General features: G+C 36.0%; 1 protein-coding gene across 2 annotated transcripts in view; it reads left to right on the top strand.

The window, feature by feature from the left end:
* The first annotated feature begins 869 nt into the window (after positions 1-869).
* The window catches only part of CDH18 (cadherin 18), a 177,452-nt gene continuing 155,621 nt past the window's right edge, over positions 870-22,700 (top strand). For both annotated transcript variants that reach the window (XM_054191265.1, XM_054191264.1), the window contains exon 1: positions 870-1,091. In XM_054191265.1, coding sequence (XP_054047240.1) covers positions 870-1,091 — 222 coding nt within the window. The remainder of the gene's footprint in view (positions 1,092-22,700) is intronic.

Here is a 22,700-nt window from a genome sequence, read left to right as displayed (position 1 = left end):
ACTGATAAAATAAACAACAGACTTGAACTTTCTGTCAGTATGAAATAATTTTCTGAGGTTCCAGTATGATAGTGGTTTATTGGTTGGAATTTATGTAAAGCACAGGGGGTTCTTTTTGACTGAAAGTTCATTTTAGTGTGCTCTAATTTTGACTCGGAATCCTCAAAGGCCATTTTGGAGGCTTTCTTCCAAAAGCAATCATAGCCTTGGTATTTTTCACCATGTTAGATCTCTGTGTGGTGTATGGAAGATCAAGAACTCATGTGAAATGATTTGCCAAACACTATCTATCTAATGACACTGTAGCAGTGATTTTATTTTACTGCCAGACCAGGTCAGTGATTTACAGGTAAAGGCCAAAGGAACTGTCCTGAATCATCCAGTTTTTAATAATGTGTATGTTTTCATAGGTTGGAAGAGCCACACTAATTCTTAAGGTATTTTAATAAAAACAATCTGAGAACACTTCTACAGGAAGGATTGAAAAGAAACTTTACTTGCAATGAGAGTCTTTGAGAGACTCGTTAGTACAGCTGTGAGTGCAATCTAAGGTCAGAAACCTGAAAATTTCTGATTTTAGTGATAAGTAAGTGGCTTTCTTTTCTTTCCCTATTAGACAGAAAATGGTCGGCAGTGGAACTCTATTGTGAAGACCTCAGAAGAAATACCATTTTTTCCAATCAGCTTTTCATGATGTAAATATAATTTGAGCTTTCCCAAATGGGCAGCTAAACCATGAACAAGCAGAAAAAAACATTTTGGACTGTATTTCTGAACCAGGCTTCACCTTCTGTCTCGGGAACTTATTAAAGGATTACAGCTGAAAAAGACAAGAGAAAGAAAACCTTGAACAGGAAGCTTATCCTACAATGAGAATTACATCTTGTATCTGCCCAGTCCTAGTCTGTCTCTGTTTTGTGCAGAGGTGTTATGGATCTGCTCACCATGGCTCCATCAAGGTGACTAGAAATCAAACCAAACACGTAGAAGGCGAAACAGAAGTGCATCATCGTCCCAAGCGTGGATGGGTGTGGAATCAGTTCTTTGTTTTAGAAGAACACATGGGACCAGATCCTCAGTATGTAGGAAAGGTAAGGTCATTGTCCTTTTGGTTTTGTTTTTCCCATCCCCTGAAATGTGGCATTGATAGAGGAAAACCAGGTATCTTCTTAGATGGCACCTCCTTTTTTAAGAGAAGACTCTTGGATTGCTACATACGTGCACACTGAACTTGTTGTCTATGTATACCTTTTGTGTTTATTATAAAGAAAAAAGAGAAATAAAAGATACTAAAATATGATAAAATAGCTTTTCTTCGGAGCTCAACTAAACATGGAATGAGTGCAGCTGATCCTCTTACATCAGGTTCTAGAACCCCAAATGCATGGGACTTAAATATGTCACTGCTAAAGACTTTTCTAGACTATTTCAGAATAGGATTCAGTTCTGCTTCAGGGAATATTATAAATACAGTCTAGGATCCATAGGGTATTCATCCCACTCTGAGGGTAGGGTGGAAAAGGACTTCTCCAAAGGGAAATCCTCCGTGACTTTCTTCACAAAAACTGGCAGGAAGTGTGTTACCTGTTACAGTTCCTCAGAAGCCTGTGAGAACAAAAAGCCCTGCATTTATGTTTTGACATATATAGTGAGCTTCAGGCATAAAGTGCATGCTGATGCAGTCTTAGGATGGTCAACTGAAGTCTGATTTATCATGTGTAATGTCTGTATAGCTTGCGTTTTAAATTTGCATTAAAATAACACAAAACTTTATATCCAGCTTTATTGCAAGTTGTATGACAGATGGAGCTTTTCTCCACCTGAATACTGCCTTTCAGCATTATGATAGAATTTTTTATTACACACTCTAGATGAATCTTAATTTCCTTAATGAAAATGGAGAAAGACATTGAATATGAGGGGTGAAGAAAGATTATTAACGGGGATGAGGGCAAGGAAAAGGAATTATTTCATTTTAGTTTGCCTTCAAGTTGGGAATCCTGAAAATTATATCTTAGAGTATGAAAAATATCCAAGGAAACCAATAGCTTCTGAAATCACAGATGTATTTTAGCAAGTGCTTTCAAATTAGAACAGTATCACCTGAACTGAAAAATAGCAAGTGAAACATCTGTATTTAAGATACTCTTAACAAAAAGACTAAAAAAAAAATATTTAATTATGCCAACCTTAGTAGCATACCAAGTATTTCAGTATACTGAAAATTATTGAGATTTGTGCAGGAAATGTAAACTGGGGAAGGACCTTTCTAAATTGAGACAATGGACTGCATTGAAAGAGAAGCTTTTATAATGGGTAAGGGAATGAGGAGGTATGCTTCCAGACCCATTCTGGACTGATTAACATCTTCATGAATAATTATGGAATAGAAGAAACATTTTACAAACATGTTGCTGATGCAAAGCGATGCAGGAGAATAAAAACATTGTGTGGAAAGAGCTAGATAGCATGAATAAGATTTGGATATGGAGATACAGAGTAAACCTCAGGACCACAATGTGATAAGGCTCTTAAAGAACAATACCATGAATTTCTGTTATACACTATTGGTTTGTTAGGTGCAAGTGACAGAGGAAGAGAAAGATCTGGCCACCAGATCAATTATTGCTTCTACTTGAATACCTTCAATAAGGTAAATATGATACCAAGCTGCAAAAGCTGAAATAATCAAAACAGAGATAAAGTGGTATTGAAGCCATGGTGAAAAATACTGTTAACCTGTTTACTGCTGTGACTATTTTTGGCCAAGAAAAATGAGTTTATATATGAAGCCGTACAAAGAAAATTGAATACCATGGTTGGGGTGGTCATGGACAATAAAATATGTTTATTTAATTACTCCTGCAGATAATAGTGGAGAGCATGAATTACTCTATAAATACACTTCAGAAGAAACCACAAGGGAAAGAGAAGAGTTAGTTAAGTTGATTCAGCTTATAATTGAAAAAATTAGGTTTTGGTGACCATGAGTTAATTTAGAGTGGAAATAAGAAAATAAGGGAGGTTCTGAAAGAGTGTACTAATAGGAAAAGTGTAAACAAAAATCTGAAGAGGTTTCAAAGTAAAGTGTGCTCGTCTTTATGAAGGCATTTATAGATATGAATGCATGCAAGAACAGAGGCCTGTATTCAGTGAGTTAAAGGTCCCTTTCAATTTTATGTTCCCATGATAGCTATATATTTTCTTTCATCCTCTGACCACTCTATTGGTGCTACATTTATGGAGATGAATAAATATGATTTCTTTTAATCCTTCGTGGTCAGAATCTGACTACATGCCTTGTTTGAGGACATTTCTTCTTCTGTACTTACTGGGTTTTCTCCCCTTTTCCTCTAAGAATTCCCTTTCGTTTTCCTCATTTTGTGCTTTGAGTACTTCACAACATTAGTAAGCTCATCTTTGCAGAAGCTTTGTGGGACTTAGAAGCATCTGTACTCTGTTTTCCATTTGTTGTGATGGTTCTGATGACCTGATTTACTGCAAAGATCAGTCATATTATCTCAGGCTTATGTTTTTAATTCAGGAAAAAAGGGAAACCTGGCTGAGACTGACATAACACTAGTAATTAGCACAATTGTAGCAGTGGTCGTTGTGCCTGAGTTCCTTTTCATTTTGAAAAATAGATGTTTTGCTGATGTTGCATTTAAATGTACACACCTCATCAAGGTCTCATTCTATGTGTCTTTAATTTGACAAGAGGTTTTCATTCAAAGCCCCTCAGTTTATGAAAGAAGGCTATATGAGCAGTGCCCTTTAATTCCAGGCTTCTGTTTGGTGGCAACACACTGCCTATTCTGTCAGTTATTAATTCTGTAGACTACTCTGTTTCACTGGTGAGAGTTTTGCCATTTGAGATCTGTCCTTTCACATTTTTCACACCCAATTTGGGAGTAACATCACAGAAAGCAGAGTCATTATGTACAACGCTGTTATAATGATTACAGTCATTGTCATGGAAATGTACACTGAGGACAAGAATAGGGTAGGCCGGCAATGAAAATAATAAGGTTTGTCATTCTTATTGTGAAATGACTGTCAAGAGGATGGATTAATTTAGTACCATCATCTGTTATACAGCAAGTGTTAGGACAACAAGTCATCATTATATTTTAACATCAAGCATATCCCCATTCCTCAGTCATTATTTCTTTTCTCTAAAAAAATGTCATTTGGAGACTGGAAATCTGTATAAAATTAATCCGTATTAGCCATACTCAGAAGTTTTTTATAGAATCATGGCAAAACACAGGTCCTGGAAAGATGAGGTTGTGTAGAAATGAGAAATGATCCTTTTGTAGATGTTAAGGATTTTCTGTAGTTCTGGTATTATACAACTGATTCCCTGTTGTTGCACTTGGGATAAGACTTCAGTGTTTTAGGATATGTTTTGCCAAACAACCACCCCCCAAAATAGTTTTGTATTTAAAAAGGTATCTTTAAAGAATTTAAAACCACAGTGACTTCTTTTTTCTAAAATGATGAATTATTTGGTGAGGTTTTCTTGAAAAATTCCCAATGATCAACAGTATTCAGCAACGTTAGTTCTGACAGAGATCTGTGGGTGCAAGTATGTGTGTGTGTGCGTGCAATGGAGAAACTGTGGAAATTTGATTAAGCGGGAACAAATATCCTTGTCTTAAATAAGCATCTTGAATACACAGAACTGAGCTTTCAGCTACATGAGACTTCTTGTCCTTTGCATCTCTCTGATGAAAACTATTCTAATGAATACATATCTGTGAGCACTGAAAGGGGCAGGGCTGGTGAATGCACCATGACCCGATGAGGAGTCAGATACTGACTGCACCAGCTCAGAGGAATGGAGATTCTCCTGAGAAAAGCTAGAAAAACTTGTGCTGTAGGGCGGCAAGCTTTAACATTTCTCAGTTGCCATGGCTGATACAGTTTGCATTTCTCTCGCATTTTCTGTATGCTTCCAGGTTAGATAATTCGTGTGCCAGGATATGGACAATAACAGTAAAAAATAACAAATAAAGAATTTAAGGAAAGAAGAGGAATGGAGTACACGTTTCAGTCCATAACGTTCTTCATTTTGAACCTTCACACCTCTTTGCCTCCAGAAGGTCTGCTCCTTCTGATATTTCTTAAAAGTGAGTTGCACTGGAAGCACATCATAACTACACATTCACTGTCCTTCTTTGGAAAGAGAAGTAAATGTGCAGTGGTAAAGGGAAGATCAGTGTTCATTTGAGGCTGAGAGAGTCATGCTATTAGATGGAATAGCAGAGGAATATAACAAACAAGACACGCTGGGAGAGTTGGGGTTGTTGGAGTTGTTCAGCCTGGAGAAGAGAAGGCTCCAGAGACCTTATAGCAGCCTGCTAGTACCTAAGGGGGGCATACAGGAAAGATGGGGAGGGACTCTTTATCAGGGAGTGTAGTGATCAGATGAGGGGTAATGGTTTCAAACTGTGTAGATTTTATATTAGATATTAGTAGGAAATTCTTTACTGTGAGGGTGGTGAGTCACTGGAAGAGGTAGCCCAGGGAAGTTGTCGCTGCCCCATCCCTGGAAGTGTTCAAGGCCAGGCTGGATGGGGCTTTGAGCAGTCTGGTCTAGTGGGAGGTGTCCCTGCCCATGGCAGGGGGTTTGGAACTAGGTGATCTTTAAGGTCCCTTCCAACCTGAGCCATTCTAAGACTGACACTTGGTTACTCTGTTCATCCTTTGCGTCTCTGAAATACCAAACATATACTTCTTAATCCACTTCAGATGTCCTCTGAAGGGTAAATAAGAATGGCTTTTTGGGTATTCAGCTCTGTCTTGTTTTTCAACTGCATTCTTCACAAATCTGAGGGTAAGGGAAGTGACATTTTATTTAGTTCCTACATTTTTCCCTGTAATTCAAAGCCACTTTCAGATTTGTGTTGATAGGGGAGGTAAGGAAGTATGGGTGTGAATACAGGAAAGGGAAGAGGAAAGTAACAGCTTTTAAAATGTCCTGAAATTATTGTACTGAAAGTTAGATTAGGAAAGAAATCCCAGGTGTTATATTGGATTTTCAAGGTAGTAATTCTATTAATTTGTTATTTTACTCTTGAAAACAGAAATACAGCATAACAGACTTGTAATTCAAAATTCTTTTTCAAGGTAATACAGTGACATTTCATTGCAATAAATTAGTTCTCATACAGGAGAGTGAATCTAATCTTTCCTGATCATATCAAGACAATTTCACATCTCAGATTTAATGACAGCAAGGGGAAAAATTTTATACTTTAGAATAAGTGCTAAGTAAGAAACAAAAGTGGAGTTTTACAATTAAAATGCTTTTATTCAATGTTAGAGGTTTACATAAAATAAAGCATATCAGGTGTTTCAGCATAAGCACACACAAAGAGTTCCAGAATTTATTCTGATAAAGAAAGTGTTTTCTTTTATGATAAAGAGAATAAAAAAAGAAAGTGTAGATGTTATGGTATAAAGATTTTGCACATGGCTTGTTAGCCATTTTCATGCCTTTGTAAAAAGGTGTGCAGGTGGCATAATCAGCATCTAGAATATCATGCATCTAATTTTCTGCCTTTTAGGTTGCTACTTTCACAAATAATGTATTTAGATAAAATAATTTCCTGTATAGCTAGTGAAAATGTGGTAGCAATAAATACCTAAATACGCAAGCACAGAATTTCCTGTTCTTTTATAGACTTTGGTTGCTTCTTTAGAATTTTATACTAAAATAGACCTATGTAGAAAATAAATTAAAAAGGAAGAGAGGGATTTTGGCTCAGCAAGCTTTAAAACCACATATTTCATGTGGCTAGAGATTAAATTCTTAATTCTTCCAGGGGTTTTAGAAAGGGGGAAGACCAACACTGAATGGATACACTTAATATTTGAGCAAAGATTTTAGCTTCACAATTTTTAATTCAATTTAAGAGTGAGATGTCTGCAGCTTCTTCCAAAGACCTCTTAGTAAATTTGTGAAAGACTGAGATTATAGATGCTTAGACTGAAAAAATAGAGGTTTGTATTTTTAATAGATCCCTTTTAATTAAAAAAAAGTCTTCCCTGTTACAGTTTCTCCATAGGTCACTAACCTCAGATTTTATGGTACTTTCTATTTACTTTGGTCTTTATGGTTTTCTATTCTCTGATTACTCAAAATCATCTTCTTCCCTGTTACAGCATTTTCATTGCATTAGGTCACTAACCTCAGATTTTACAGTACTTCTTTATCTATTTTGTTCTTGATGCTTTTCTGCTCTCTGATTACTCAGGTCCTAATTCTTGTCTCCCTTACTGTTGCTAAATAACATTTTGATTCAGTACCATTGAAGTTGATGGAAAGCCGACACTGATCATGTAGGACAGTGCCTATTTCTTTATTCTGCTATCTGTCTCCCACTGTTGCTCATGGCAACCTTACCAAGCCTTACCAAGAAACAGAGGAAATGTGCCCTCTCCATCTTAACTGCTGTCATCAAATCCGAGGTCAGTATTGCACAACATTATATGGTCCTATATCATGTTAGCCATCTCATTTTCTACTTTATTTTTACAAAAAGCTAATTCAAGCCCATTGCCAAACCAAGAAGCTTTTCAAAATAAAAATGTGCACATGTGAACTTGGTTTTTTTTGAGTTCTGTTGGTACTGACAGCCCCATTTGCCACCTCCATGCTGATAGTAACCCTACCTCTGTTCAACAGCTGTTATTTGGTTTATTTTTGAGCGCTTGAGGGCACATTACTCAAATTCTACAAGTCATTGAACACTGTAGACCTTTAGGTTTCAATTATTATTTTTTAAATGGAACCTCTAAACATTCAAAGGTTATTTGGGGGAAAATCAAACTCAAGGGAAGAGAGTGTTTTCATCAACCCGATCAATAAGGCTTTCTTCCAGCGTGTTCAGCCATACTTGAAGTTTCCTGAAGCATAGTACTTGCATTGCAGTCCTTTAACAGAAGATGTCTGTATACAGACTGACAAGGGCATTTTGAGGTGACACACCAACAAACAAGCAGAAAAGCACGAACAAGTTGAAGTTCAGTCCTGGTCCAAAGACATAGGATAAAGTGTTTACCTGGTTTAACTTCATTTAAGTCAATGTGCAATTGCACTGGGAAGAAACTTGGTCTTTTATGTCAAAACAGCCACATTGAATCTAGTATGTCAAAGTAATAACTGTTTTTGTGAGGAAGCTTTATACGTTCTGTCAGTTCTGTATTGCAAAACATCAGTTTGCTGTGTGGAGACCATTATTTCAATTAATGGTTCAAAAAAATTTTGTCAAGGTGATCTAATCTTCCCCAAGATTCCTGTGGACTGAAAAAGTCTGTACAAAAATTGACCTTTTTTTTATTCTTTACTTCTTACCCTTTTATGATTTTGACACACCAGCAGCTGAAGTTCTGTGGCTTTTACATGTTCTTTACAATGAACGACTGTACTGATGAAATCAACGTCTTTTAGGTGGAACTGCCATTTTTCACTTAATTGTTCTAGCAGTGATTTTTTGTGGGGAAAGCCAGCCTCGTTCCTGCCTAAACTATTTAAATTTTTCGTTTATTAAATGGTATTGACTTTAAAAACTAAGGCAGAAGCTGGACATTGCTGAAGTTGTCTGTTGTTTTTAAGGTGGGTCCTTCTTTTTTTAGTAGTTTTTTGCTGATGACTAACTGCAAACTACACTTTTGCATAACAAACAGGATTTTTTTGACTAGAAGGTCAGTGAAGACAATGAGAAAAGCTACATCATTGGCAAAATCAAAATCACTTAGCTTAGTGGCGATGAACATGATGCTTATATTTTAAATATCTACACTTTTCTGTTAATTAAATATCTGGAAATGTTCAAGGGAAGAGAACTGAGAGAATCATTGATTTTTCATGTCTATGTAAAATGACCAGGCTAATCTTTATGTTTAATAATACTGTTTCTTGATACAGAGCCTCAACAATGTTAATTACTGTCTTGACATTCTGTAACATTTCAAGAATTTTTATAGATTACCAAGTGCTTTCTTCACATTAGGTTTTTGAAATGTCAAAAATTAGGAAATACTTGCGGCGTGGACAGTCTTAAGACTGTGGCGCACACAGACTTTGTGCATGTCAAAAATCATAGAGGGTTGTTGGTGTGGGATTGTATGAGTTTAAATTCACTTTATGAAGAAATTAATCCATTAGACCTGAGGTGTATCTTAGAGGTTTTTGGCAGACCCCTTTTGCTTTTAAAATGAGATAAGTTTTGCAGTCAAAGTAAGATGAATTCCTTTGGGTTAGAAGATGAAGTAATTGAGTTTTTGTCTGACATGAATACTAGAGAGATACTTTAAATTGTGCTTCTGAGTAATATTTAGGTTTATTTGCAATGTTTAATACTTGTTCGTATTAAAGTACAAATGAGTAACGTCTGAAAGCAGGAAGTACCATGGTTACTCAAAACCACAGGTATGTGTGGCGTGGTCACTGGTGAACTTCAGTGAATGCTTCCCCTGCTGTTGTTTGGTTTCCCTCACAAATTTTCTGGTCTTTAATAATATGCTATTATTTCCTTCAGTCAGAACCTCTTACAATGAGGTCAGATTATAAAAGATCATTGTCCAAGGCTCCAAAAGCCATGGGCCCCAGGGGCACTAATGCGGGGGTGTCCACACAAGCACATGTGTGTATTGATACACACATGGAGGCTTGATTGCGTAGGCATTACTTCTAATACACTTTATGTCTCCTTAGAGAAATGTAATTTGGTGTCAAACTGAGAATTCATTTATTGATTCCCCCAGCTGAATGACTGCCATGAGTTTTTTGGAAGCTAGTCATTTTATTAGTTTACTACTACTTTTTCTTGCTGTCATAGTGACCTTTATAAACTATACCAAGTTGTGGCCCTTTCGTGGAGCTGTTTTCAAGTAAGAGCAGCTTCTCTCACTGAGGGGCTCCTTCCAGTCCATAGAAAATAAAGGACCAAGGACTCTATGCAGTCTTAAATGGAATTTGACTAACTATTATCATATGCCCTCATCGCTTTACTCTGTATCACATTGTGTGCAGCAGGAAGATAATTGCATCAAGGTGCGGGTGCCCCGGTGCCGGCAGAGGCAGTAGGTGCCGCAGGGTGGGCCCCTGTGTGGAGTGGATGCTGCTGACTTGTGCCGGACACAGCCAGTTCCAGCCGGCTCCAATGGCCCCTAAGTAGGGCACAGCCAAAGTTCAAATTTGTAAAATGCCAAAAATACTTAATTTCTGTATTAAAAAAACCCAACAAACCACAAAAGAAGTGGTGGGTCAGTTACATCTATGAGATGTACAATGAGGAAATAAAGATAATTCTGCATCCTTTTATATTCATCTTGAACTTTGTAACTTAATTTTTAAGGGTATTTACCAGCTAATCTTAAATCAATAGTTGATGAACGTGAAGGTATGCTGACACACTCAAGCATGAATTAGCATGTCAATTAGTTCTCAAGTACCTTCTCAAACTTATTCTGAGAGGTATTCATTCGTGTTCAGTTGCCTGAGTATCTTTTCATGCCCATATGTCCTCTTGTCTTTTTAAAGATACTGCTGCATCATTTGGCTATTCATTGTATTTTATCAACTCATTTGAGATGTATTTATGAAAGGAAACGTTAGCTGGACTTTTACTTAGGTTCTTTGTACAATGAGAGGAACACTTTGGTTGAATGATTGAAACTCTAGATTAAATAATCCTATTTATTGTGTATCAAACAACAAAGGTTAAAAAAAGTGCAGGAAGTCAAACATGACAATTAGGCAAATAGAACGTACATCACCACAGTTTGGTGTTTTCTCCTTCTTTCCATCTAGAAGGGTGTGACAAGTGAAACCATGCAGGACATACTTTAGCAGGAAGATATCCTCTTTTTCTATGGCAAAGATGGCTGTAAAATAATAGATATTTCAGGCATAGCAATTTATTAATTCATCTCAAAATGGCTGAAAAAAGGCAAGTATGAACCTGCAATATTGTTAGGTTCTTAGTGGAGTTTGCAAAGGATTATTTTCATGGCATATTCTGTACAGCACTAAAGGTAATGACTCATATTGGTTGATTTTGAGTGTATTGCCTTCTCAGCAATTGCTTCTTTTCCTTATTAGGTACTTTGCCTACATGTCATCTTTCAGTTGTTTCAGTATTACGTCTAAAGCTCAACTTGTATTTTTTTGTGTCCTAGAATGGATACACATTTTTTAATGACAATAAAAATTTGTCAGATAATAAGAAGTAAAGCAGGAGGTCTCAGGCTCAAATTTAAAACTTCTCTATTATTTCTAATCATATAGCGCTTACATAGTCTATGCAACTAAAATCACAGTGGTAAATCTTCAGATTAATCACCTTTGTAAATATTTCATTTCTAAAATACATAGGTTGTTTTTTTTTCCCCGAACTGTAGTGGAAAATACCAATGCACAAAAATGTGAAAGCACTCTTTCAGATTTTCTTCATATTTTTTTCCGCTTATCAGGATTAACTCTGGTTAGTTCTTGACAAGGAGTTAGTTTTCACTTAAATAGTTATTCCCATGAGTTTATTAGCTGCAACTTAAACAACGTATTTTAAATAACAATGAAAACAACACAGACACCTTTATTTGTATAGAAAGTGAGGAGGTGATATCTGCATTCAGATTATGGTCAATGATTTAGAGGAAAAACCTGAGCAGAGGTAAATCTGTGTCTGGGGCTAGAACAGAATATCTTTGAAGATGTCTTTATATTCTTATAATCTTGCGTCCATTTGCTAAAGAGTCTGTTCCCTCCAGAATTTAGATGAGGTTTTTGAAAAGTCAGGTTGCCTGTGTGGAGCTGTTCAAGATAGGAGATAGGATAGTTGTAAAGATGCCTCTCTGCAGATAAAGGACTTGTCAAATAAACTCACCAGAAGAACTTGTTCTAAGTCTGTTACTCAAGAGTAGTAGTATAGCTGTTCTGTACATTGCATATTCATATCAGTCTTCATTTTTCCTCTTCCAATAGTTTGAAATTTTCCATTAGTTTACAAACAAATGAAAATCCCAATAATCAGGGATAATAGTTTGTATTCATAATTTACACTTGGGTTTAGTGTATAATTAATTTGGGTAGCATGGGGTATTGGTATGTCCTTGTTTGTTTTGTTGTCAGGTATGTGTAAACTGTTGCCAAAACGTGTTTGTTTGTTTTGTTATTTTCCACTGTATTAGCATACTTGATACTTAAGGTATCAGTATAAATAATACAGCTTTTCAAAGTCTCATAGAAAAGACAGCAATAGAACAGTTCTACTCAAGAGATCTTTTCATATTAGTTAAAAGACCTACTTGAGCCATACTTGTGATAATATGTTGATAATAAAAGGGGTGATATTCACAAACAGAACACTTCCTTTAAATTAGGAAAGCCTGTTGAGGAAGAGGTTTCTGTATATGTTTACAAAACAGATATAAATGTTTTTACTTAATATAAATGTAGTCTCTTTTGGAATCAATGGCCCATTTTAAATTTTTAATGCATTTTTTAATATGTTTGTATTACTATATTTATTTTACTATTTAATATTAATTACAATTTTTTATGGTAAAAATCAATAACATCCTAAAGAGGTATAATTTTGGACCTGTTTGCACACTCCTGGTACATGAATACTTTCTAGCTGAAAACCTTGAGGCCAATCATGACAACATAACCATTTCAACAAATCAGAGCATCTGTATGGATGCTTCAGATGTAATACTAAAACTACAAGAACATTATAATTTGCCTGCTGACTGAAATAACAAAGTTGCTGATGATGTGTTGAGGGTGTTCAGACAGCTTCTAGGATAGGAAAAATGCAGCAGTCATGGAGGACTTCACTTACTCCCTGGAAGGCAGAATAAATTTTACATTGAGGTTGAACCCTATTATCAAAAGGCTCTCGCCGTAATAAATGGCTGCTTCACAAATTATCTAGTCTTCAAATCTCCAAAAGAAGAACTAAACCTAAACTTGGTCTTAAGCAATGCTTAAAAGCACGTGCAGAAAGACGCAAAGGGCTAAAGGGAGTTGGAATGACTAAATGGTGCAGTAGAGAGGGCAAATAAAGGCAGTCTTTTAAATTAAAAGTATGGTTATTTCTAAATGAGAGAAGTAGAAAGGACTGAGAAATCTTGGATGTTTATTGTGAAGCACAGTAGCCCATCAAAGAAAGTTTGAAGAAAAACTTGCTATACAAAATAAAAATAAAAACCTCTTTAGAAACATCAGGATAAGGAATGCTACCAGAGACTGTTGTGATAAAAGACAGTTGAGGTATAAAAGGTGTAGAGAGAGCAAAACAAGGTTGTTGCAGAAAAGCTAAAAGATTTTTTTTTAAATGTCTTTACCATGGGGCACCTTGGGGAGCACAACAGAGTCATTTTATGAAGAAAGTGTCAAAGGAAGAGTCTCAAACTGAGGGACTCTAGAAAAGGCTATGGAAAAAAAATCAACAAATGAACAGTACTTAATCACAGATACCTGGTGCAGTAATCCAAGAAGAAATACCTAACCCAATAACTTTGGTATATTAATACTTATCTAAAACTACTTTGGTATCTGAGGGCCAAAGTGTTCAGTAATAACAATATAACAAACAAATAAATAAACAAAAAAAAACAAACCAAAAAACCAACAAACAAAACCCAACCTCAAAACCCTCCAAAAACTGGCACGTGGGGAAAACCAATGCCACTTAGCTTTTAAAACCATGTGTGGAAAGCAGGGTTAATAGCCAGGTGTCAAATTTCATTAATTATACAAAGGTATTGAGAAGAAAGAATAGGAAAGACCAACCATAAATAAATGCAGCACAAAGATCTTTCACGACTGAGGCAAATTCAATACAGATAGGTGCAGAATAGGTCATATGAGCAGTAGCTGAGTTGAGCAATTTTAACGGAGTTGACAGCAGTCATTAACGAGACTGTAAGGTTATATTAGCTCTAAGGTAAACCTCCATCAGCTAGGTACTTAGAAACAATCCATTGAACAAACTGAATATTAAAAATCATAGGGAAGGGATGGACTCACACACACACATACGCACACACACACAACTTGCTCTATAAATCCACAGCGCACCTGTGTCTCAAATGCAAAGCATACTTTTCATTCATTTTCTTATCTTTTCCCTAGTCTTGCAAAAGAAACATTTCTGAGAAGGACTACAAGGCTGATCTTGCATATAGAACAGTTTCTGTATGAGGAATGACTAGTTAGACCATCAAACCAGACCATCAAACAGTCACCTTTATTTGAGCAAGTCCACATTTTCAATTAATGACTTCAATTCTGGAATTACAAAATGTATTTACATCTGTTCTCTTTCTGAGTACAGGATTTTTTATGGGAAGGGATTGCTTCACTTTCTTGGATGTAGTTTGAGGATCACCTTAGTAGAGGAGGGGTCTTCTGACTGAAAAGAGATGAAGTGAGAAGGGTTGGATAGTGACCTAGACCATCATGAATTGTGTGATGAATGTGAATCAGGAATGATTTTTCACTTTCTTTTCCTTCCCTCCTACAAGCAGCAGAAGTAATGGAAAAAAACAAACAAACAAACAAAAAAAAAACCCCCCAAACCCCCCAAAAGCTCAAACAAACAACCAAAACCAAACAAACAAACCCACCAAACAACAACAAACAAACAAAAACCCCCAAACGCACCAACAGACTAGAAATAAAGAAAACAATGCGGTTTTTCACATATGAAATTAGTAAAACTGCTTAGTATAGGATGCTTTGATGTTTAATGCCACATCGGTGTTCCTAATTAGTCTCAATAATGAATTGAGGTAATTCACCAGGTAAAAACCATGGCACATTGAGATTAAGAGCAAGCCACAGTTTGACAGAAAAATCCATGCAGTCAAGAAGTTAAAGCTGCATGTCCATAAATATAGATAGCTGAGCTTTATCTCAAATAAACGCTAACAAAAATCACTTTTGCCCATCACACACCTGTATCATAAGGATTTGTTGTCGTATTAAACAGTATTCCAAGCTTGGTTATGTCAGAGGCTATTACTGATGAAATCAACATTTCCAGTCCATTCTCCCTTAGATAACTTTTCCTCAGCGTGTCTGTAATAGCATGAGCGAGCCTTCTTTTACATTTTATTTGGAGGAGTAGTTTCTCCATTTTTTCTCTGTTTTTGTCAAACCAGGACAATACTGTATGAAATCGTGTTTCTTTCAGAGCACAAGGAATACATTCATTATAGATGGTTTTCATACTTAAAGCAAACTGGCAATTTACAGTGACTCATTCAAAGTTTGTTTTTATTTAAATCATTAAACTTAGGATCATGTGAAATTGGGATGTAGATTCCAAATATATGTGTAGTGGTATTGTTTATAACATTAACTACAGTTTATGGGGGGGAAAACACAACCCAAAAAATCCTTCCATCTTACAAGTGACTAGTGATACTCAGTGTCTCTAATTTAGTGCACTGTTTAGGAACTGAATCATATTGTTGGCTTGTTTGATTTTTTTCTTTCCAGTTTTGACTTCAGGGAGTAGATATTTGGTACTTCTGGAAAATGAGATCCCACTGAGTAGCCTCCATGTAGTAATCCCAAATCAGTGATACCCAGAGTTCTCTTCCTTCCATATCTTCATTTAAAAAAAGTGTTGCCAGATGTGAAAATTCTGTAATTGCTCTTAGTTGTAGCCACTTACTTACAAATATACCTTTTAATCTTTACCTTGAACTATGCTGTCTTTCATCTACGATACATATATTATGTATCATTTTCCCCTTGATGAATCCACTGCAGACCAATAGTTTTTTATTAAAGAGACACTTCTGTGTCCCTCAAATATAATGACTTCTATGACTTCACTGTGGATGCTGATAGTTATTACAGTGATTAATAGTAGCAGAAAGAATGCATATCACCAAATTAGGTAGCCTGTATGAATAGACTTGGCTAGAAATCAAAAAGATAGCATAATGTTCCTGGTTCTTTCACAAAAAAAAAAAGACATACTATCAAGTAGCAATACATAATGCCAGTAGTAATACACAGTAACCTTACTATGGCTACTTTTTCTTTTGATATACTTAGATGTAGCTTTTGGAGAAGACTCGTGAAGTTACTGTTTATTGTATCTATTATCTGAGAAGATGGGGCCAATGAGGTCCTACAGTAATATAAGTAATCCTTATCACTGAAGCTGCTATTTCAGCATAACTTAAGTACACAAGGCTTGTACTTATCACTTACACAGTAAACAGACATTCTTCTACATGTCTCGGAAGTGTTCTAACCTATAGAATATTAACATTTATTTGTGTTGATTTTATTTTCTATGGGAGAACAATGTTTTTCTCTGGCAACCTTTTGTAGCAAACCATAAAGAAAAAATCTCTAGATGGAAGTGTGATACAAGTATCAAACCACACAGCTACCCTAGGGAGAATGTAAAAGTTTCCCTTCTTTCTCAGTTGACACTTTTGTAACTTAAATTTTCTTCAGAATTGCTAGAACCATTTCTGAAATCAATATTTCCCCCCCCCAAAAAACAAACAAACAAACAAAAAACCACCACCCAAAGCAAAACACACACACGCCCCACAACAAAGCAAAAACAAAAAAAAACCACAAAAAATGAGAATTTAAGACTCATTCCTATTCAGGAGGTGTCTTCATCAATGTAAGTCCCTAAGTACATCTACAAGTGCAATATTGGTTTATTGAAGTGGAAACATCCAAATGACAATATTTTTCCTCCTAGAAAAATTATCTGAAATGTTTCAGTCTATTGAAAACCAAGTAAGAGCAGAAAAGGAATCTTCTCAGTGTGGCAATTTACAGATGGAAGAGCAAGAGTGCTCTGGTTTGCCAGTCATTCTGTTTTATCTTGAATAATCTTCATTTGAATTATCCCTCATTTCTTGTGGTATCCCCATCTGCTGAGTTGTTTCCAGCCTATAGTTACTGTGTTTCCTAATACCTGCATCCTACACCATCAGCAGTGCTGTTAAAGTGGAGACAAACTTTTTGAATTTGTTGAGGTTCAACAGAAGTGCTTTCTCCTCTCAATTTTCCAGCCAGATTCCCTTCATGTGTTGAAATTTCACTCTACGACTGCGGTTCCCAGTTTCCAGTAATTCATGATTGTATTTGGTACTTCTAATCTTCCTTTGTGGTGTTGTACCTGTGATTCTAAAAGAGCGCCTTGCTCTCTGACCTCATAAGGATCCTTTGGAAGTTATGAGATTATTTAATCTTCGTGTTACCTCAGCTTCATGTGGAGGCTGATAAAAGATCATATTAATGTGTGAACTGAATAGTGTACGTGTGTCGGCACTAGAAGCTGAATGAAAGCTGATTGATGCGCTTTTCTTCAAACCTTTCTCATTCTGAAACATACTAAATAGGAAGATAATGTATGTTTCAAGACTACATATTACATTAATACATTACAGCTACATGAACTGCTAATGGAAAACAAAATAGAAAAAAAAAAAGTGAATTATTTTGGCTTGTATTGCCTACAGAGTCCCAAGATTCTTGGGAGTTATTAGTTAATTCATCTTCACAGCATGCTTCTGAAACTTAGCTTTATGAAAAGTTCAACTGGGGCACTGGGAAGTAAACTGGGTTCCCAAAGATCACATAACAAGAAGTCTGTTCTTCCCGTCGCAGCATTTATTAAAAAAAAAAAAAAAAAAAAGTAATTAATTTCTAAGTTTCTTCTTCAATTTTGATTCAGTTGAGTTGTACCTCTCCAGATCTTTTACTCTAACATATACCCCCTAAGTACGCATGTAGTGGCCGTCAGTTTTCTTGGCTCTTGGCACCACAACAGGCAAATGCTTTTTAAGCCAGACAGATGCAGACTTGTTACTAGTATCTATTCCAATATGGCTGAAGGCATAATCCAAGAACACAAAACAAGGGAATTAACAAGCAGTGTTGTATTTTGAAATGTTCATCACTCCACTGAAGCCTATGATTAACAGGCTCTGCACCTACCATTTATTTGTTTTCTTCTATGTGCAGATATTGTGCAGAGACAAATCTGTATCTCTACTGTCTTGATTTAGCAGAAATAAGCACTAAATCTTGGAGATCTGTAGCCTACAAGACAATAGGTATAGCATCTCATATGGTAATTAATAACATCTAATATCATATTAACATGTTAAAGAGTTTTATGTGGTTCTACTGAGTTTCTAAACAACTCTAGCAAGCCAAGCTGATATGTCAATAATCTGAATTTCACAGACTAGCTTCTCAGCCGATATAAATGGCAAATCACTGGATTTATTCTCTAAATTGTATTTGAAGATCTTGCCATGTCTGTAGAGAATCAAGGAGAATTGTATACAACATAACCATATGCTGAGGTCTGTGTCCTAGTTGTTGTTTATTTCATGCACCCTCTGAAGAGTTTCTGACAGAAACCAGTTATAAATTTAGACTGTGAAGCTCTCCCGGAGGAGAGATCAGCTTTGTATAGTAAGACGTTTTGGGAAGTACGTGTGGTCATAAGATGACACATGAAGAACCTGGTTTCTCTTCTGCTAGTCATTGGAAAAATATCATGTGTGGAGCAAAAGCACATAGGAAATACAGAACACAGCTTATAGTAGCAAGGGAAAGGGCAAGTGTTGAAAGAACTTACTCAGGTGGTCACTATACAGTGTCTGTACAGATTAATTTCAGATCAAACAGAGTTCAGGCGTAGAATGACTTGTTTGGTCACCCTTCTGGCTATTTCATCTCTTTTTGAAAGCCTTCTCATTTGTGTCAGCTTTTTCCATCCTGTCCCCCTTACAAGAATATAGATATTTTTAGGTTTCTACATTAGTTATATGAGACATGTCTGAATTTTGAAACAAATTAAAATGTTCACCTATGAGAACAAAATGGATGACTTGTTTTTGATGGCTATGCAGAACACTTTTTGTAATTCATATCTGCAGATCACTAAGATTCACCTAGATTTTGTTGTTGTTGTTGCCTTTCAAGTTAAAACAAAGCAGTTACAAATGAAATTTTAGTTGTAGTTCTGAAAAATGAAATTAAACTACAGAGGTTTTGGGCTTCATCATAATCAGTATTTCTACTTTTGGGGAATTTGCAGAACCCTGACTGACCTCAGAAAGGTTCCTGAGCATTGTAGCAATGTTTTATAGTTTTTGTTAAAATTCAAATGACAAGCAGAAGCTAAATTTGGACTTGACTTTTGTTTGATAGATTTTTGTTATGTGGAGGCAGCCGGACCTGGGTGCAGTAATGAGGGAAAGAATCTGTGTTATTCATCCACTGGGAGTTTCAAAGAGACAGTTGTCGACCATTATCCAGAGCTGGGATGGCTATCAAAGGACACACTGAGAAGCTATGTGGCTGGATTAATCATGCAAATGAGATGTACAACAAATATAACTTGATTAATTAATTGATTAGTTAATTAACCATCATGTTTGTTGATTAGGTGATTGTAAGTGTCTTGATTTATGGCCTTAAATATTGATTTTAGTTTCCTGACAAGGAGGGAAAGTGAGCACCAAAGGCATCTGTTTGTACATATGTATGAACCTCCAGATGAGGAAGAAGAAAAGTTTCCCCATTCAACTCAAAATTTAACTATATGACTGGAAAATAAAATGCATAGTAGGAGAAGAATTTTTCTTTTCCTGCTTAAACTAGTTAGAACTGTGCAACAACAAGACCAGTGCTATACTTTGTATATATTTCACTGTTCATTTTTATTTCCTATTTTGTCAAAGATATCAAAAATATTTTTATGGGTCAGAGTCTCACATGATGTTTTTTACATTGGATCTGAATATTATCTTCTGTAGAGCTACTTTATTCTCTGTGTTAATGTCTTTAAATTGGGGCTGGTTACTAACTTTTTTGCTGTTTTGCTTTCAAAAATGCTTATAATGTTAAAATAGGTTAAGCTGGCTATCAATTTTTTTCTTGAAAAAGGGACAATGCTCTGCCTTGAGGAATTGGATAGTCTTCTGAGGGCAGGGTGGCAACAGAGAGTGACAGAATCTGGATTCAGGAGGTGGAGCAGAAAGCATTGCTGAAAAGTGCTCCCTTCACTGGCCAGTGATAGTGTTAGGTCTCAGTCTCGTGTAAGGACCAGTGCAAGCAGCACATTCTCTCATAGCTCAGGACAGCAAGAAGGACCATGCATGGAGCAGTGGTGAGTCATTAGCTGAAACAGGGAGAAAGGATGAGGCACAAGTATGCACAAGAGAGCTTGATGAGATGGGATTGACAGCCAGAGCTGGAAGCATGAGCACTGTGAAAAGAGGGTAAAGCTTCAAATCAGTTTTGGCTTCACCATTTATTTGCCATTAAATTACCAGCTGCAATTATGAAGCAGAATGAATGATCCTAACTTAAATTACACTGTAACTTCTCTGAGATCTTCAGATTCCTGGAGCAGTGGAAAAGAGAATTACTTAAATAAGAGTGAGTACTGTTACATTTTCGATAGTATCTATGAGTTGAGTAATCCTACTGACTGGCATTATCTTTCACAGTTTTTACATTGCCTTTTTAAAAATAATAATAATAAAAATAAATACTGTTTTTTTAGTGTACAGATCAGTGTACAGATGCCTAAGAGCATTGGCATTGTTCCTTTCTGTCCTGCCTGATAGCTGTAAAAGGGAAGGAAGAAGCTTTTGTCATGCTTTGCTTAAAAATGAGAAAAGATGGAACCTTTCTAAATGGGAGGACCCCCAAACATTTGGAGAGGTCTCACCATTCTGTTGGAATGGTGGGCAGGAGATAAAAGGACACATTTAACAAATAAGTATGTTTTCCCATGAGTGGAAAATTTGTTATTTTCTTTAAATGTTCCTCCATAATTAAGCCTCACCTCAGTAAAAACTTTTGCTGTTGATTTCATAAGTGATGAAGTTTTTTTGATGAACTTGTGTTATGCATAAAGTATGTGTGCAGAATACAGCAGAATATTGCCCTCTCATGTGTGTATATATATTATTAAGAAAGAAGAGTAATTAACACATGATAAATACTCTGAATATTAGCATTAGTGGCATGATAACATATTATTTTTGTACATAGGGATATTACTATGAGGGCTAATCCTAAACATAAATAGCTGGTTTAAGAAACATAAGAAAATGGTTAAATCTGTTAGTTGTCAAACATTACACCTCTTAAGAATTTGAGCTAGAACAACCTCTCTTACAAGATCCTTGGGTTTGTTTTCAGATTTTGTTTGGCTCAAGAAAAATGTGTTCTGGTAGTATTTCAGCACTCTTATCTGTAAGATAAATTAAGTGTTGCTGATGTATGAAATAACTATTCCTTGAAAAAAATGAGACCTTTTTTGAACCCTTTATAAATGCTGACTTTGAATGTTAGAGTCTGATTTATTCATAGAATTGAACTAGTTTACCTATCCTTAATCAAGGAAGAATCACAGACTAGAAGGAGATGATTTATATGTGAAGTACCTAAAATGCTTTTTAAAACAGAAATTGTAAGTCGGGAAGAAACCTCAAGAGATCATCCATTCCATAACCATAGCTTGTTGTGGGACCAGCTATGACTAAAACTCTCCTAACAGATTTTTTGTGTACTCTGTCTCATTTAATCAGTACTATTTTGCATCATCTGATTGATTGATTGATTGATTGATTCATTCATTCATTCATTCATTCATTTTCTCACCCGCTTTATTTTATTTTTTTTCCTTTTTTTGGGGGGAGGGTCTAAACTGGTTGTCCACATGTCAGAGTTACTTGTATATTAACTACTGAAACTACATGCATGAGTTGTGGATGTTGGAGGGAAATAACTATAATCACAAACTAAAATGAAGTCATATCCAAAACTAATTAGCTAGAAATGTTCATCTAGCTTAGCATGATTGTTTAGTGCATAGATATTAAGTGCACAGGACATCAGAAGATGTCCCAAGAGTCCCTGGTGCGGTATGGTCCATGCTGGACATTCCAGGGTCCAGATCATTGTTTTCTGGACTCCCTGAGCCAATGCAGCTTTTGCAGAGAGAGGTACCTCTTCCATGCAGAGGCTCCTTGGAAAACGCAAATATAGACTATTAGAAAAAAGGTATTTTGAATCTTGGGTAGCATTTCCAATAATCAAGTCCAGTTACCCCATCAATTAAGGTTTTGAAATACCAGCTCTCTTTTCTTCTGTTGCATGAGGCCAGGAAGCACAGCCATGACAAAGAATTTGTTCCTCTACCATGAAGAATATGTTTTTTTTATTGCCTAAAGAAGTGAACAACTAAAAGAAGTTCTTCAGGTTGGGGAGGAGGAGGAAGATAACTTTACAGATTATTGCAATAACAAGTTGATTTTTAGCAAGCTTTTTAACAGTTGAACAGAAAAGTTTTTCCACTTCCTGCGGTTGGCTGTTGGATAATAATAACAAGAATGTTAATATCATTATTGGAGAAGATTGTCCAGAATAGGAGTGAGAAGAATATTTTTCGTGAGCAGACTAGTTTGGCAAAAATCTTCCATTGGTTACTGAATATATACTGGAACTGAAATTGAAAGATAGCTGAAATTTTTTTTTGTTGGATGTATTCATATACAGTAAGCTATGCTTACTGCTGGTCAGGGGTAGGTGTGAAAAATCCATATTCACTAGAAAGAAATTTCGTGGTTTATTGTCAGGTAGTATTTTGTTTCTTTTTCACCAG

The sequence above is a fragment of the Rissa tridactyla genome, chromosome 2 (assembly GCF_028500815.1).
Source record: "Rissa tridactyla isolate bRisTri1 chromosome 2, bRisTri1.patW.cur.20221130, whole genome shotgun sequence".
NCBI lineage: Eukaryota > Metazoa > Chordata > Aves > Charadriiformes > Laridae > Rissa > Rissa tridactyla.
This window is presented reverse-complemented; position numbering and strand designations above follow the sequence as displayed.